The 18,711-nt window shown below is 43.6% G+C and overlaps 1 protein-coding gene across 1 annotated transcript; it reads right to left on the bottom strand.

The window, feature by feature from the left end:
- Positions 1-2,319: 2,319 nt before the first annotated feature.
- Positions 2,320-17,612, bottom strand: CNDP2 (carnosine dipeptidase 2). Its single transcript, XM_037380429.1, has 12 exons — positions 17,521-17,612; positions 14,929-15,014; positions 13,820-13,963; positions 11,224-11,386; positions 9,592-9,680; positions 8,494-8,694; positions 7,890-7,974; positions 7,182-7,342; positions 5,080-5,244; positions 4,417-4,558; positions 3,632-3,779; positions 2,320-3,014 (listed from the first exon to the last, which is right to left on the bottom strand). The coding sequence occupies exons 2-12, from the start codon at positions 14,986-14,988 to the stop codon at positions 2,945-2,947; spliced, it is 1,428 nt and encodes a 475-aa protein (XP_037236326.1). The 5' UTR covers positions 14,989-15,014; positions 17,521-17,612; the 3' UTR covers positions 2,320-2,944.
- Between the last annotated feature and the right edge of the window lie 1,099 nt (positions 17,613-18,711).

Genomic DNA, 18,711 nt, shown 5'->3' with positions numbered 1-18,711 from the left:
AAAGCTGTTGCAGGCATAACTCCACCCCAGGCAGACTATGGTGGCTCCAGGCAGAGTCCATGAGAAAGAAACTGCAAAACCAGCAAGAACATTTTGCTGGTGCTTACCATCACATCGGAGTTACTTAGCAGAGTAAAACACGTAGCAGCTACCTAAGCTAACCAAAATCATTTGAAACGTCTGTGGTCTTGCCCTCCTCCTGGTGGTACTTCCTCCGAACCAGGCAAGAGCCTGGCAGTTGTGCCTGTTCACATGGAAGTCTTTTAATGAGCATCTACCGAGGGATTTTAGTTAGACATGCTTTCATGTTATATATTAACTGGAGCTGGCCAAGCCTTTCAGTAAACTGTAACAGGTAAAAAAATAGCAATGCTTCTCTGTGGAAGATACTAGGCAGCCTTCGCACATCCAGGAGATGGTGCTGTGATTCACTGGTGTATTTTGGTTTTCCCCTTCAGCTCCCACTTTGCCATGTTAGACACTTCTGTATTGTACCGTAGTGCTGTTATTCAAACGAGTTGGGCTAAGCAAACTTCATACGATGCACAATATTCAAAGATGCAGCAAACCAGATCTCTGCAATAGATACTGGCTTTCTAGAAGTTTTCAGTCAGGTCTGAAGTAGACAAGTTACAGAAATAAGCTGGCACTGTCAGTCCTTTTTGCCTGTATTGTTCACTCAAGCCAAGTGGTGTGGTCACCTTTGGCAGGGACAAGAGAGGTTACAGCTAGAGCAACCTCTACTGTAGCAAGGTAATGGATATTGATGATTTCCAACTTTAAAATCACATACCCAAACAAATCTGAAATCCCATTCAGTCTTATAAAGGACCAATTACTTCAGCAACTATCTCCCGTGTGCTTAAACAGGCCCCTGCATTTTGCACAGGCCAAAATCCCATTTTAATCTCCTTTTCAAAGGGTTCTAGCACTTACCCTATGAGAAAATATTTCTGCTGTCTCTGACAGGATCTGCTTCCCAGCCTTTTCTATAAACCCCTTAACATCCTTGTGTTTTGGGCATCACTCACAACTGTCATGCTGTACTTCAGAAGTATGGGATCTTATGTCATGTCTTCAGTGCAGAACTTGAGCCAATTAGCTGATTCTCAATAAATTAGTTCCAAATGAAACAGGGCTACAGAAATATACTTTCTGAGCATAGTTCGTGACATTATCAGCTTTTCTCCTGCCCAAATAAGCTTTTTCTTTGCATTGTGAGAAAATATTACCTCAGCCCAGGAACTGGATTTTAAGTTTTGACACTTTTCAAATGGGTAGGTGAAAAATAAGTAATATAAACTCACCAGCAGCCAGGAAACTGTTTTTGTGCAAAGTTACCCCAATTAGAGAAGTTTGAGGTATCAATTCAGTAACTGAGAAAGCTGCTTTAAACACACTGACTGCTAGGACTAGTTACCCTGTATAACTAATCATGTCAGTATATGGATGACTTTCAAATACTCAGGCAAGCCAATCTTGTCCTACATACATTGAATAGCAGAGTAGTTCCACTGTCACTGAAAGGTGAGAACACAGCAAAGTACTACCCAGTGTTTGCAGAGATGCTTGGTGCTATCAAGTCCTGACACAGGTACATGATGTCTCAGTGTAGCCCAGCTACACATGCAAATTTTAATGGTACCAGATTATCTGTAGCCATCAACTTCCATGACAAACCAAGCAGAACTAGAAGGCAGAGAGGCTTTAGAAGCTTCACAGCAAGAAGACATCCCTGCCTTCTGCCCCACCAAGGGAAGAAGCATCACATGCTGCTCACTTGTCAGGGCACAGGACTGCACCATGCTGCTCTCAGGGCAAACCATTGTCACTTGAAATACTGACCTAGCTCAGCCTGTTAGTGCTGGTCAGGTAATTCAGGAACAGTGAGCCAAATCCAGTTCAGATTAGCACACATTCAATAGGGTTGCTTTTTTTTTTTTTTACATACCAGAAGTGTCAGGAGTTTGTCTCCAAAAGACACCTTGAAGTTGATGTCAGTAGTTGCCATGAATGATGCTCTTCTCTACTCACTTATGCCTACAAATCCCACCCACACCCCTACAATATTTGTGCTAGTGTGATGACCTGGCTTACAGAGCCAAAATGGAAAATTTTCTGAGCTTTTCTTTCAGAAGAGCAGGATTTAGCAGCATCTGCTTCAAGTCAAGCTGTTACAGAGCCAGAGCCTACAGAATAAAAATGTGGTAGTCATGCGAGTGTAGCCACATTGTTCATCTGCCTCAGAAGAGCTCCTCCCACATTACCCAAAGTTGCTTTCCCTCCGAAGTAATCATTTAGTCCTTAGAGACCAAGAGCCAAGCTCTAATGCATGATTTATTGTCCTTTTCAGAGAGTACAAAGGTAGCTTTACAAAAAGATGGCCAGTAGTCATTACCACAGTGAATTCTGTTATAACCTCATTCACTGTGAATTGAAACCTGCAGGCAGGTATAAACTGTGAGACAAAGTATTTTCCAAATCACTCAGTAAGACAGATGCCTCACTACAGTTTGAACACATTCCAGTATAACCCCGTAGTCTGTCACTGACTACTTCCAGGACATACGCAGGAACAAGTACCTTAACTTGGCTGCCAGTCCTGCAACTGATGTGGTTGCTTAAACAGGTGAGCAAACAATTCCTCTTGTTTTACAGGAAACTAATCATACAGCAAACCACAACTTTGAAGTGATACAGAGGGGACAAAGATGCAGTTCAGGACTGCTGACCAGATAAGAATAGTCTGTCACTTGAAGTAAGCATTTAAAGAAATTTTGGCACACAATGTTCTTTTAAGTGGAACCGCATGCTTCCCTCTCCCCCATCAAAGCAGTGGAGTGTTGATGGAAGAGAGAAGCCATGTAAGATTTGGTAACTGATGACATTTTATGGATCAGAAGTCTGAATTGTCTTATAAAAACCAGAAGGCAAAGTGTCTAACTTAGTCCTTCAGCTGGGAAACTTCATAGAGGTACGCACCAAGCATCTTCACCCCCTGGATGTAGTTGTACCTGGAAAGAACAGAACTTTCATTAGCATTGTCTGTCTTTGAGCTGTATTTCTAGCAGGTTTTCTTTTTGCAATATCAGTCCTATGCACACAGACACGACAGGCGTTACTGTTGCAGGCAGCAGTCACTACTCCCAACCTCCCTAGATCTCCCCCAGCAAGAGAAATGCCACCCTTGGGGTAGGGCAGGGGTCCTCAAACTTTTTAAACAGGGGGCCGGCGCGCGGATGAAGTGGCAGGCAGTCATCTGCGGCTGCTTGGTTCCCCCCCCCCCAACGGGGTGGGTGTGCATGTCTGTAAATACCAGGGGAAGAACTGGGGACCCTGGGGGTCCGTATTCGGCCTGCAGATCATAGTTTGAGGACCCCGGGGTAGGGCACAGCCAAGCTTGGAGACCAAAGTATAAACACTGCTTTTGGTTTCAAGTATATAAAACCAGAAGCAGTAATGGGAGCAAGATTCAGCTACAGACTAGTTGCCCAACCAGTCATGCCTGCTAGGGAGAAATGGCACATTGCCTTCCAGAGAATTAAAGAAAAGCAAGAGCTCAGTTCTTGGTCCTTCTCATAATACGTGCCAATGTCCAAAAACTCAGCCTGGTGCAGAGATAACTTCTTACCTGTTTAGCTTCTCATTTTGAGAGTGGGCACCATCATCTGCAGCTCCAACAGGAAGCAGCATGACATTCTTGCCTGTTGCTTCTTGAAAAGTCAGGGTAACAGGAATGCTTCCTCCCTCCCTTGTCAGGTCTGGTTCAACTCCAAAAACTAGAAAAGCGATACTCTAAGTCAGTTTAGAGTTGTATTTGTTTTTCCAACAAATCCTTACTTAAGCCATGAAGTATCAATCACACCTGTACCAGTGCCCACCAAATCTTGCTGGTTTAATCAGCCAGACTGCAGAGGCTGCAGAACTGTGGAGCTTCCTTCCCCTCGATGTAGTGCTGGAGTTTCGTCCCTTTCAGAGTTCGGTTCCAGCAGTTACACAAATAACACTCCAGCTGAAAGCCTGTCTGTACTCCAACCCAAGCCAGATTTTCCCCTAGCTACCCTATGCAATCTAGTCACCCTAGCATAACCAGTTAGAGGGATGCTAGGATGACTAAGCTTTGAGGGCTTTGGCTAAGTCATCTGACCTGACAGTCTCATCCTTATGCCAAAGCAACACCATACCAATGGACTTGTTCCAGTATAATAGGAATGAGCTTGATACCAAGTTTGTTTCCTTCCTATACCTCAGACTTTAGTTTAAGTACCACGCATGACATGCTTCATTACTTAGCGAGCCAAGCTTATTAGGTAAGTGCAGAACACTAAACATTTTGCAGAGATGACCTCAGTATTTCTTGAGGTGCTGAACAAAAAATTTTTAGTCCTCCCAACGCCAAGTGAAAAACCCACTGACCTGTCTTCATGGCCCTCCTACCAGCCATGTAGTGGGGATGGTTGAAGTCTGACACCCAGGGTCGTCCACCATGGCCTAAGTATACTCTGAATTTGTTGGGGCTTTGCAGTTCTGCAAACTTTTTGCTCACATAGTCTTCAACCTATAGGAAAGATTGAAGAATTTTATCTGCTGTTAGCATTTGTATGAACACTGGTAAAGACTGTACTAAAAGCATCTTAGGGACTTGCAGGTCACTACTACTGTGCAGCAATACTTCTCTGTTGCTATTATTTCTTAATATTCCTATGTATCTTTGCCCCGAAGTCAGAATCTCTCCTTTAGGCAAGTTAACAGTATACTGTAGAACAGTCAATATATCAAACTTACACTTTTGAATATGCACTTCTGGCAATCCAAGTGCCCTGCAATTAAATTAGCATTTACTCCTGAGCCCTTTGAGTTAGTTGAGAGAAATTACATAGCCAGGCCACAACGGTCCAGTGTAGGACCATATATAATGATTCCCTCCCTTATGCGAGTTGAGCTGTGGAACCAGGAAGATGGTAGCAAAGTAAATTAACAGAACTGCTTTAGAAACCAGAAATACTTTTCCCCCAAGCATGGGGAACAGGAGAAATTTAGAGACACTTGTTTTGATACCATCAATCCATCTCAACATACATGCTTTGTGACTTCTTCAGGAGTCATGTTTGGCACAAGCCTGATTGAGAACTTGCCAGTCACTTTCTTAGGAATCACAGTCTTTGCTCCAGAAGCTGAGAAGGCTCCTTCAATTCCATGCAGAGACAAGGAAGGGTATCTCCACCTATGCATAAGGATATCTCTCTGCAGAAGCAGAGAGGAAGATGTAAGGTTACATTAAGTTTGACATAGTTCCCCAAAGTAACAGTTTTTGATCTAAAAGACTTTGCAAGAAACAGTGCTCTCTCCCATGGAGAAATGCAGCTCATTCAAGACCACTCAATTATATAGTGAAGCTGTTACTCCCATTAAGCACACATTTTGATACAACAGCTGGGTTTTCAGCACCTTAAAAGATTCATGTCTATTTTTGCTTTCTCCTAGTTCTACGGAACTTACAGGACATGACCAGTCTCCTTCTGACAAGGACACAAACACCCTTTACAAGGTGCTCAAGCACAGAGTGTAGGCACCGTATTGGAAGTTCTAGTCCCCACTGCCTCAAGCCAGACAGGTGGCTTCATCACCGAGTCACATGCTTATGAAGTTCACAGGTTTTCTAAAAGCCTCACCACTGTGCAGAATGAGACATACAGTGTGCTCCTATTGATACCATCAGTTGTATTAAACTGCCTGAACTCCAGGTTGATTAAAGTGAGCACTATTGCCTTCTTTCAGATGCACTTCTGCATTTCCTCCTCCTTAACTTGGACACAGCTGCCCAGTACACTGGATACAGAGTTCAACTTACTTGGGGCCTGTATAGACAGCTACATATCTTAAACCTGAACTTCACTGCAGAAGTTCAGGAGACTTAATTTTGTGGCCTTTATGAGAACAGTTAATTTTGTTCCAGGTACAACCTGCTTCTAATCTGCTCTCAAAGCAAATTTAACTGTCACAGTTTGAATCTCTGAAGCACATGGTTTCTCACCTGGAGATTACAGCCTTCTCTGCTCTCTCTCCTTAGCCCCAAGACCCCTACTGCATGCATGCAGCTAAGTTAAACCCCCCTTGTTAAGATTTCAATCTAGCTAAGGATGAACAGATTTAGAGTATCATACATGAAGAGCATCTTGCCAGCTCCTCCTTAAATAAAAACCATTTAATACATTACTTTATAAAACAAGACTAAACAAGGAAGTCTGCATGCTCCCTGTTGATACAAACGTGAGCATGTAAAGAGAACATGAAGCATATGAAATTGTTACTTGTACCTATTTGAGTTGAGTCTGAAGTCTCCTCTGACAGTGCTAGGACAGAAGACAGACCTGCACATGTAAAACTTTTCTTTTACAACACTTGTTTCTGCTTTTTATGATAGATGTATTTACATCTAGGGTTTGATGCTTTAGAATTAGTATGCAACACCCATACCTTACAAGATTCGATGCTGTTAAAAGCATTCATTTGGAGAGCTCCCAGGATGAAGATTTGAAAAGTTCAGACATGCGTTTATTGAGCATGAGCCTGTTCAAAGATCTGGACAGCTGCCTAGTTCATGGCTACAAAACAGTCCTTGTTTGCCAAGTATAGGAAGATGTTCAGTACATCAACCTTAAGTCCATCACAGCTAGATCTCAAGCTGTTTTCTCACCTAATGAGAAGTCATCTCTGAGCAACTGCTTTACTTCCAATAACCCACTGAACTTCCTACAGATGTAGGAAATCAGATGCTTTCTGTAGATGTGGTATCTGACCTCTAGAAAAGTGCTACAAGTTATTAATCTAGAATTAGGAGAACAGCACTAGACAAAAGCCCGGTACAAGTTTGAAATGCTACTGATACATAGGCTAAGGAACAAGTTTAAAGTTATCTAGACTGCTTACCTTAAACATAACCTAGACTAAATTTCCAAGCACCTAACACTTCACAGAGGAACAGCCACTTTTAAGTATGTGGGCATCTGTGCAGCAGGTGAAATTATCTTTAAGGCAATCACACCATTTTAAGGACATCAGCTGAATTTTAAACTACTGCATATACTTGGTAAACAAGTATCCACAGAAGCTTTGTTATCTATATTAGAAGACAAACAACTAACAGCTAACCAGGGCAGAGAGGGAGAAGTACAGTTTACCTTTGTATCATGCAATAGTTTTGTTGCTCCTACATCTTTTGCATACTCTTCAAGGTCAAAATCAATCTTCTCATATAGTGCCAGCTCCTCATCAGTAACAGGTGCCACTGCTTCATTAATGCCTGGGATAAGGATTTTCCCTTTCTTGTCTGTAAGAGAACCTGTAAACAAGAAGCACCTTCTATCAGGATTCACACAGAAGAAACAAGACTTCATTGCTGGGAACATTTTCCATGGGAAATACAAGTCTTCATCTGAAAACTTTGTAAACTTATGAAATGAAATTCTGACCTTTACTTCCCAGAGCCTGTACCACTAGACATGAAAGGCACTTAGGAAATTTGCAAGGAAGTGCACATTTTGGATAACCAACTGTGTTGAATTCTACTGCTATATGTTTGGCTGGCTGTTTGAAAGCATAGAGTTCAATATGGCATCCACAGAAGTGTCTGCAGAGAAGTGCTGCTTTAGTTACACAGGTTTGCAGCAAGATTTTAAGGGAAGTTAAATTAGACAGCTTCTTGGCAAGAGCATCAAATTTCATTGTGTAAGGCATCAGCCTTGCATACCTGACAAGCACCATTTCATTGGTCATTGCTTTGCTAGTGTAAACAGTCATTAGAAACCTCCTTCACAGCAAACTCATTCATGCTTTAATGGCTCTTACTCCCATTTTAGATGCATTCAGTGAAACATGCTTTTTCTTACCCATTAGAGTAATAAGGTCTGTCATGGCCTCATGTACTGAACCACCATAAACTCCAGAGTGAAGGTCTTTGTCACTGCATTCCACCTGGTTTGAAGCGAATCAAGGTTCAGGTTAATTTTAGCATGAGATACCGTCAAATGCACAGAACAGACATTTACCTTAGCTTCCTGCTGCATATATTTCGAGAATGTATCTGGTTTTGAAACCAGACCACTCAGTTGTAGAACATTAAAGCTGATATGCCTCTTATTGCTCTGTGGAGTACAAGCCCTTTAGTACTGACTGTCCCAAGCTTGGGGACTTCAGTGGTGACATGTCTTCCTGCACTCAAGAAAGTATCTGGATAAAGATACCTATACAATTTGATAATCCTCCAGTGAAGGTGCTGTCTCATCTCACTTCATACACCTGAAGGCTATCCCTCCCACCCTATTATCATACAGGATAGTAAAAGGAAGATATTTAGACAATTAGTAGAAACCATTCTACTTAGTTTCACCTTTTCCAAAGAAAAGTTTTTGGCATGAAGACATTAGAGCCACTACTCTTCTGCAGAAAATTCAGTTTAATAGTACTGGGTTTGCATTGTATTTCAGCACTTACCTCTATGAAGTAGTAGCAGATACCCCTCAAGCCATAGGTGATACAAGGCTTCTTCTTGCCTAGCCAGTAGTTGTCAGAAATGCAAACATAATCTACATCTTTGAAGAAAGAATCTCGCTGAGCAAAAATCAGTTCATCAAGGCCTTCAGATCCTGATTCTTCCATACCCTCTAGGCAAAACTTAATGTTTACTGGAAACCCCTTTGAAAAACATGAACAGATTAAGTATGTGAAAACATTGGACTCCTTTAGCAGTCAGTAAATTTCATCTGTTACATACAAAGCATAAAAGTGGACATGTGTAAATTGGTTTTGTTACAGCAGAACTTGTTAATTATACACTAAGTATTACAAAGTTTAGACTGCACTGATGTTGAGGGCATTTACACCACCCTTCATTTAATGGAATTCAAACTCTTCAAGAAAGTTTTACCTAAGCTCTAGAACTTCTTCCCAATCCCCTTAACTGTGGGAACACAGCAGAAATCTGCTGCCAAAAGGTAAGTCACAGGGCTAGCAAAACTAATATTAAGCACAGAAATTGCATGCCACAGTAGGAGTCAAGAGCCACCCTGTCTACCGAGGCTACCACACTATGCTTAGTTGATAATTGGTAATTCTTCTCACAATAGCAACTCATCTTCTAAGATAAAGCAGACACCTTGAGCCGTTTCTGATTGCACATTTTCTTGAACAGAAACAGCAAAGCTCCTAGTTTAGTGTTACAAACTTAATCTCCTCTTAGAGCTCAGTGGCAGAGACATTAAGCTTTTTTTAAAGGCCAAGCTAATTTAACACTCTTACTTGAAGGGGTAACATTTGATTATTCCTTCTGCTCCAGATGCCTGCATATGTATTTTCCTTCCTACACATTTTGTTAAGGCAGAACCATTTGAAGTGCAATCCAACTATCTGCAAGACTAACTTGTCAGCAAGTCAGCTCAACCCTATGGGAACACCAGGAAATTTACAGGACTATTGCATCACTTACCTGATGAGCTGAATAAGCAGGCTCACCTCAGGTGTCTGTGGCTTGGATAACATTTATTGTTAGACTCAGCTGTACATAGAAAAGCAGGACACATTTTGGGCACATACCTGGTTAGTTTGTTGATAAGCCTCCAAGGCATTCAGCCAGGCAAGCACAGGACCTTTGTCATCTGTTGATCCCCGCCCATAGAGTTTTCCTGTAGAAACAAGAAAAAAATTAACCAGTGTGGAGAAAGACTAGGATGAAGCTTCAACCATCTCTTGTCTGCAGGAGAGAACATCTTTTTGGATAAGCTTTTTAGTCCTGCTTATATTAACTTTCATTGCTGATTCTTCTGAAGTAGCAGTGTTACTTCCCACCTCATATACCCACGCAAATGGGACAGTTAGAGGACTACAATGGTTTTCCCATTTACAAGACTACCCAACCTATTCCCCCAGCTGCTCCCCAATAGAACCTAAACATATGTAACTGCCTTGGGCTATATGGTTCCCATACCCTCCACAGTAATGCCATTTCCTACAAGCACAACAGTAAGGGTACAGAAACAAGCTACCTCCTTTTAACAGAAACCTATCCAGTATTAGCTTCAGTTCAATTATTCTTGGCTTGAAGAGTAAGAATTCATTAGCTAGTGACCAACCACTTCTCTGGATTCTCCAGATAAAAGTGAATCTCCCCAGAAAGGGCTTTAGATATCTAAGACAAGTTTTACAGGCTGCAGGGAACTCCCAGGAACTGTAGCATGTTGGATCACAGTAGGGGCAGATACTGTTGCAACTCAGAGCTGTGGCTACAACCCCTAAAGGCTACGTGTTAGCACAGCGATAGAACAGGCCAGACAGCTTGCATGGTAAGGAGCCACTGGTAAATACACTTCTTACACTGCCAGGGGCACAGAGACAAGCAACAGCAAGTCTAGTTCTTGCTATCAGACAAGATAATCTGATTTAGTAACTTGGACTCTGCTGCCTATGACCAAGTGCCCAAGTAGAAATACTAGTTACCACGGATGCTTTTCTTGGTAATCATTAATGATTATGCAACAGCAATGGTTAGTGTCCTTCTACTCATGTGACCTTTGTCACAACACTGTGCAAATGAAACAAGGAAGAGGTTGTTAGCACCAGCTTTAAACAGAAAAGGTTTTTAGTCTCCTCTTGGCTACTGGCAATGTTGCTTCAACCGGAGTTCCTGCAGGATTTCTTCACCCCCACTTATGGGAGGACACTTGTCTGCGCTCTGTAACCCAGCTTCTGCAGTACTCATCACAGCACAGTATGCAAAGAAAAGGCAACCCAGGGAGGCTGCTGTACAACTCCTTTCTCCAGGCATAAACCAGCTGTTTTCAGTGTTTGTCCCCTGTAGTGGTTCAGAATCCCTGCAGTCTGACATGACCTTGCAGGCTGCAAGTTGTGAACAGCCCAAGAAACTAGTTCTAAAAAGCTTTCTGACAACAAACTGTTATCATGGAAGGCAACAGTTAAGACTTTGCTGTAGCTACAAGAAAGAACATGCAAGCACAGCCTAGATGATCAGAACAGGAAACAAGCCAACAGCAGCTGAGATTTTGCAACTCTGCACGTGCCATGCCCCCTTCTGCCTATTTTATCTCAACAGTATTTAATACACACCCATGTCTTGTCTCACTCCTTCAAACAAGGGTACAACTTTAGAAAGCTGAGAAACACCCTACTTGTTAAAGAAGTGTTCATCAGTTTGAAGTCTGCTGCTCTTACCTTCTCTTTCTACCAGTGTGAAGGGCTCACTATCCCAGCCATCTTCTAGTGCTGCTGGCTGAACATCCAGGTGACCATATACACACACGGTCTTTTTGCATGGATCTGAGCCAAGTGTTCCCAGAACAATTGGTGGTAGAGGAATAACTGATCCATCAGGCAGCTAGAAATAGAAGGCAAGAAGCTTTATTCAAGTGTGGAGCATCAGTGGCATATTTTTATCAGACGAATTAATTTAACATTACAGAGGTTGTGAGATTAGGGGCATGGACAGCTAAACAAAACGAAGTTACTTAAACTGATTGCCAGTGGTGTGCCAATGAAGGCATGATGGCACCATGCCGGTAAGTTTCCTAATAAGTCCCAGTAATAGTAAAAATGTTCCAAGCCACTCAGAACTGCTAGCTTTAAGCTAATAATTCTGCATCAGATTTTAGCAGAGCAAGCTGTCTGCATGCCAAAATGCCACATCTAATGCTGAACTAAGCATAAGTAATAAACTCCATTCAATACCACATTCTGTATTGCTTGTCACTGCACTTTCATCCTGTCCAGTACAGCATCCTAGACAAAAATTTCCTGACAGCAGTGTCACTGACTAACACATGCCCACACGCAAGTGTAGACTGGAACAGAGAAATACAGCTGTTACACTGACCCCTTAACTTAAGGGCAGGGTAGTGCTGATGAACTTAGTTCAAGAGTGGAACTTGGCTTTGTCCTTTGAAACACCCCATAAGCAATTATCACGTTATTAATTTCCCTTCCAGTGAACACCTACTCCTAGACACTGTTCAGCAGATCAAGATCAGCTTTGACTTTTTGCTCATATGGACTCCAAGCTCTGATTATTTTTTTTATCAGCAGGTTACATGGTCCTTGGCCAGCTGCAGCTGTGATTAAAGTATTATTACAAGAATTTACACTTGAATAATCAGTACAAACTGCTGTGCAGCAAACAAAGTTAGATCAGACAAGTTCACCACTTGCTTTACATTGTCCTTCATTGATATAGCATTAACAATATACATAAACTGGCTAGTTTTCCCTGTACTCAATATAACATACTAAAGTTAACTTTAATTCAGCTACAAGAGTTTCCTGAATAGAAATGTTACTTGCAAAATTCTGTAAAATCAGTTCTTGACCCTAAAAAGTTACACTGATGAAAGAAACAAGTTTGTCTCTGAACTAACTAATTTGATAGGATTTTAGGCCGTAGGTAGTAGCAGAGCTAGAATTACTCTACAGATTCCCTCCCAGGAGGACACATGAAGTTAGCTGCTCCCCTGCTGGGACATGTAGTGCTACAAGCAAGCATATCCTAGTTGCTAAAATCAAAACCTGCTCAGATGATTCTGATACATATATTTCACCTAGCAGTCATTAGCACCAATTACAGTGACAACTTTCTAAAACTAGCAAGCAGTCCAATGCAGCAGGGTTTTGAATGGCACTAAATCCTACTCTATAAATTTTGGTATTGGGCTTATCTTTGACATGTAGTGACCACTTCAAAGGAGGTTCATATGTGATTGATGGTTTCCTAGGATGAAATTATCATCATCATAAGCATAAACACATTTCCCAGGTGAAGAAACAGTGCAGATACCTAAAAATAAGGAGGGAAGTGATCTTATTAAGGATCCTTCTATATCTGTAAGGGAGCAGTGCAATTTTGTGACAAATGTAGCCTTCTGGAAGAGCCTAAAAGTCTTCTGGAAAACTTCTTGAAACTTTAGTCAGTATCTTTACAGCCTATGGGTCTATGACACAACACCAGACTGCTGTTAAAAATGGCTAACATTTTTGTTTTCAGGTGCTCTGTTCAGGTTCAGTTAAGTATTTAATACATAGCCCAAAATGTAATACACCACATTTAACTGATCTGGATCCCAAGGTTTATTATAAAGTTTTCAACAGGAAGCTTTGACTGTGTAGCAGGAAAGACATCCCACACCCCAACAGGTTACTGCCTTTCTAGGCCACTACCCACAACACTCTTGCGTGGTGATCCTGACAAGACCATCAGACATCAAGGAATTAGTGATCCACACAGCCTGAGTACACCCAAGCCTGTGCTGTGTTATGCTGCACACACAGCTTCACCTTCCTGCCTGTATTGTGCTGTGCATATCCTTGAGCTGCAGGATAAGCTTAACCAGTTTGCTGTAGCTTGCAGAGTTCCCGCTTGGCACTGGTGATAATGCCACCTGCATGTCCTTGTCTTTATCTAAAAGTGCACCAAGAAGTTTTCATGTGAATTTCCCTCTTGTATGGCAGTGGAATCAAACAGCTTTAATGTAATGGAACAGTATTTCCATAAATGGGATCTGCACAGCATGCTGCCTGCTGATTGATGCCTGCTAGATGTTGCACAGCTTGGAGTTCCCAGTATCTGAAGGGCCGTAAGATTATCTATACTATCCTCTTTCTTTATAGTGGTAGCTCTAATAAACAGCATTTTAAATGATACTTTATGAATTTTAAGTGCCTTTCTGACTGAGATCCTAAGCAGCCAGCACCTCCTAGTGCAGAACACCTTGTCTTCTACAGAGATTTTTTCTACTAAGCTAACATGGAGATGCTCACATACCTTTTGTTTCCCAATATCCATAAGCTGGGTTGTGCCTCCCAGTCGCTCGATATCCTTTGCAGCAACCTCCATCATGCGTCTGACTTCAGCCCTCTTCTCCGGCCATGCTGACACACTCTGGATTGCCACCCATTGAGCCAGCCGCTGCAGAAAGAGAAAAGCTAAACATTTTGCTACACATGAATTATGGCATGGGAGGCACTACACAAATACAACACCTTGCAATTCAACTAAGACTGTTTTGGTAGAGCTTAAACTTGCAAATCAGCTCTGTCCTCTGCTCAAAGGAGTACTTTGTTAGTATGACACTCAAAAGCTCTCTAAATCTTTACCTTCCTACAACTGCCCCTGCAGTATAGCACAAAGTCTACAGATACATAAGGGTAAACTTACAAGTATGGCAACTTGTACATATTGTGCCTTTCTGCTTGCTGTTCTTTAAGTATCCAGAACAAGCTAATGTCTTTCAGGCTTCTCAGAAAGGCCACATTAGCTTTTCCCCCCATCAGTGTGAGATCAGTGAAAGCAACTGGCAGAAGTCAACCTGAACACCAGGCATAGTTCTTGCCTAAGAGTTTATGGTGCTGTACCACTGACTCCTTCACAGGTCAAGGGGATTGCAATACAATGTGCAATTAAATAGCAGGTTAAATAGCGAAGTACAGAAGATAACCCCTCCTTCTGTACCCCAACATAAAGCTTTCGTGTATGAAACTGTTTATTCCAGCCTTGCTTATATCTTTCTTCTCCCATCTCAAAAGGGGAGAGACAGTATAAACCTAGTCTGGCATTCAGGAATCTGTGTCAGATTTCTTGAACCTCTAAATAAGTCACTGCTTGCACCATACAGTAATAGAGCATTTCCTAAAACCCACCATAGAGATTTAGGTCTTTGAACAGAACTACACCTCAACTTAAGAAACAGTTTTCTTGCATGAGCCAAATCAGTCACACCTGCTGCCCACCCACCCACCCCACCCCCTGTTACTTGGCATTACTCCATTATTGAGTATATTATATATGTGTAACAACAAGCTTGAAGCTGACCACCTAACTCCTAATATCCCATAGCCATCTGTGCTCCAGGAGAAAATTCAAAGGAAACTTACCTGAATATAGAGGTCCTGGTGTTCATCAATGTATTTAAAAAGGGTTTCAAGGGCAGCCATTTTCTGACCAAACAGTGTTGAAGATTCTGTCACAGAAAAATAATTCAGCCTTCACAGGTTTAAGCAGCACATCAGTCATCAAGCAACCACAGAAGACTTTTGCCTTTCAACTACTAATGCCACGCACCAAGCTGTGCCAATATAAAACCTAAGGCTACTCCCTCTCAGTCACAGTGAAGTGGCTAAACAAAAACATACAATCTCAACACTGGTGTTCCTGCTTCTCACCCCAAAATGACTTGGAGAGTTAAACTGAGCAAGCTTGCCTACAGAGATATACTTCACTTCACTGCAGAATTACAGGCAAAGTGTTACTCCAGTAAAATGCAGCTTCAAGGAGATTTCAAGAGTTCAACTAGTAGTGTGCCATAGGCTTGAACACTAGTAACTAGGTCCAAGAAAGCACCACACTTTGTGCTCTACAAACAAGGTTAAAAGCAGGCAGCTTAAGAACTGTATTTTGTTTTCGTCAGCTTTCAAGTCCCAACTTGCCACTGAGTCTTCCCAAAGGTCAGACTGAAGCCATGGAAACAGAAAGCAGACCCAGCAGCCATGAGCAAAGTGGTCAGTGACTAGTTCAATGCTACCACTTCCTTGTTTTATTGTAGTTTCAACTGCAGTTCATGTGAGAAAATCCAAGACTCTCCCCTCCTCAGTTTTCTGTCTTCCTTAGCAGTCCAAAGTCCCATTGAAGAGACACAATGTCCACTCAACCAACAAAACCAACAAGCTTAAACTTAGTTCTCAAGGTAGAACTAAAGATACAGCACCTCCTCTAAGCCAGGAAAATAATGAGCTTTACAAATACAAAAACAATCTTTACAAATACACTGAAATCCAAGTGCCTAGACTGCAAGAAAAAAAAGCGTCTGTGTAATACACTGAATAAGCACGCTCAGCAGCACCAACTACTGTGATTCAGTCTTTAGTGCAGTCAGCTTTACAGCAGATCTTTTAAGTCCTTCTTCCACTTTTACATGGAAGTCACAAGACAAGTATGATAGTTGCTGAAATACTTGTCTTAGGATTTCTTGAACAGCTGACTACGTAGTTGAATACTTTAAAGCTGCAGGTTTTCCAACACAACATACTGTGATATAAGCACATCCTACCACCCCACATCTACAAAAGACTCACAGAACACATTGTCTTCCAAGCAGGGTTGTACTTATATGGATCACTGATATCCGACACACCAAAAATCCATCCACTCACTGGAAACGGGTTCTGTTTAATTTACAGCATCCAGCAAGTTTAAGCTTGGATAATGAGTTTTAAGCACCAGTTAGAACAACACCAAGCCACCAGACAGCTCAAGCATTCTCTTCAACAGTCATGAATGGTGAAAACTGAACACCTTCAAAAGGACTATATAGACATAACCAAGTTAAAGCAATGCTTCTCACTGAAGCCTGGTTTCCATAACAAAGCCACCATCCTCACATGCAGTTACAGCTCAAGCATGATTCATCTGGGCCTTTTCATGGTAGCCAGCACACCAGCATCTGTCACGTGCATCTGACCCTCTCCTTCACATAACCAGTTCTTACAACAACATCAAGACCCTAGCTTCACAGCACAGACACAAAATACAACTTACTACTTGGAGGCTGATATTCTGTTCAAAACAAACAAGGCCTGAACTTGAATCACTCAAGTCACACTGTAGAGCTGCAGAAGAGTCTGCCCCAGTAGACTTCAGACTTGGAAAAACAAATGTTGCTTTACTGCACAACCCAAGGCTGAACATTACTTTCCCTCCCCTCTCAAAAAGCAGGGCTAGAATTTCCTGTGGGTCCCTCACATCACAGAACTGAATTCTTCCAGCCTGCGTGGAAGAACCTCCACAGCTCTACCTTTTCACAGCACTGTAGCAGCTGCACTTATGAAATAAGGTAACCCCAAGGGACTATCAATGCACTGTGACAATTTTGCCCTCCTTATTCACAGGCAAGATCAGTACCCCACATGAGAGCATTTAATCGAGTTAGTCAGTGGCAGTCACAGAGCACTTGCCACCTTCCACAAGCCACTGCAAGCAGCAGCATACAGCCCCGCGCCCACCTCACAGGCCCTGCTCTCTGGATCGAGGCTGACTTAAGGTCAAATCTGGGGCTGTACGAGACTTTGCAGCAAAAGGGAAAGTTCAGCGGCGCCCCCACAGAGGTACACCCCGGAGGTGGGGCGGGGGGGGGGGGGGGCACGGCGCAGGGCTCCTAAGGACAGGGAAGAGGCTCACAGCCAGCGAGAGCAGGCGCGGGGGCAGCGGCAGCTTCCCTCAGGGGGGCTGCCACCGCCGGGAGAGCCGGCCCGGCCGCGACGCGAGGCCGAGCAGGCGCTTCCTACAGCGGGACACCGCACAAGGCCCGGCGGGGACGCCGCGCACCCGACGCCCGCCCGCAAGGCCGCGGCGCGGAGGCAGCCGCCGGTGGGGCCGCGGGGAGGCAAGGGGCTGCCCTGCGCGCCGCGCCGCCACAACGCGAGGGGGCCGGGGCCGGGCCCGGGCCCGGCCCCTGCCGCCCCGCCACTCACTGTGCCGGCGCCGCACCGCTTCCCCGTCACAGGATACCAGCGCCCCCGCGGCGGAGCTTTAAATACCCCCGCGCCAGCCCCGCCCCGCGCCGCACGCCGCGGCGGCCAATCCGCATGCAAGGAAAGGGCAGCGCGGCGGCCGCGCGGCCGCGGGGCGGGGTGCGCTGCGAGGCGGGGCGGGGCCGCCGGTGGAGGGGGGCGCAGCTCTGCAGCGCCTCCGAGCGGCCACACCGCGCTACGGCGCCCAGGGGCCCCGAGGCGGGGTGGGGCAGCGGCGCTGCATCCTGCTGCCCGCGGGCATCCCCGTGAGGAGGGGCGGCGGTGACGAACTTCCCACCCTCCAGTGAAACGTGATCAGCAAGGACATAAATAATGCGAGAGAAAGATGAGTAAAAGTAAAGAAGATAATAAAGGGGAATAGAATATGGGCGAATATAATGTGGGAGAAATTTGGCAGATCTTGCCAAAGCCTGTCTGGACAACTGAATTATTCCAGCCAAAACTGGGAGTATCCGTATCACCTTCCTACATTTGTGGTTTAGCTAGATTAGACGGATTTAGGTAGATTTAGATGTGGTTTAGATAAGGCAGATAAGGCGAGTGCGTTATGAACAGGAAGGTGCAGAAGTGAAGTAAGACCACCTGGTGAGGAGTTTCCTTTGCTCCTAACAGTGATGGAAAGGCATAAAGTCATTCCACATGCAGAAAGATAATAATTCAGGTAAAGCTTGCTATTAATTGCACCTGACCTAAACAAAGCATGTCCTTATATAATGGGACCTGCTGAAGCTGCTTCTGTTCACGAGTAATTGAATAGCTCTGATGTGTATAGCTACTAACCACATATGAGTGCAAGAATTTGGTAACGCATATTGTTTTATAGGCATTCTTAAAAGAACTGTAGAAATGGTGTTTGGCCCTAGGCTGTAGTAGAAGTATTTGTTACCTGAATTACTGAGGGAGGTTCACCACTCAGACATATGGGGGGTGCACTGCCAGCACCGCGCATATTAGGAATTGTGCTGGTAAAATTTCCTGAGAGCATAAAGCTTGGAGATGGATGCAGTAAAGAGGAGGAAAATGGAACAACCTGATGACCCTGAGGATTGCAGAAATAAAACCAGAGTGAAACTAGGCAACCGGGAGCTCATAAGTGGGAAATGAGTGAGGAGTGGGACATACTAGCTGGTC

This window comes from Falco rusticolus, chromosome 3 (genome assembly GCF_015220075.1).
Source record: "Falco rusticolus isolate bFalRus1 chromosome 3, bFalRus1.pri, whole genome shotgun sequence".
NCBI classification, from domain to species: domain Eukaryota; kingdom Metazoa; phylum Chordata; class Aves; order Falconiformes; family Falconidae; genus Falco; species Falco rusticolus.
The sequence above is the reverse complement of the archived record's forward strand: the minus strand, read 5'-3'. Positions and strand labels throughout refer to the sequence as shown.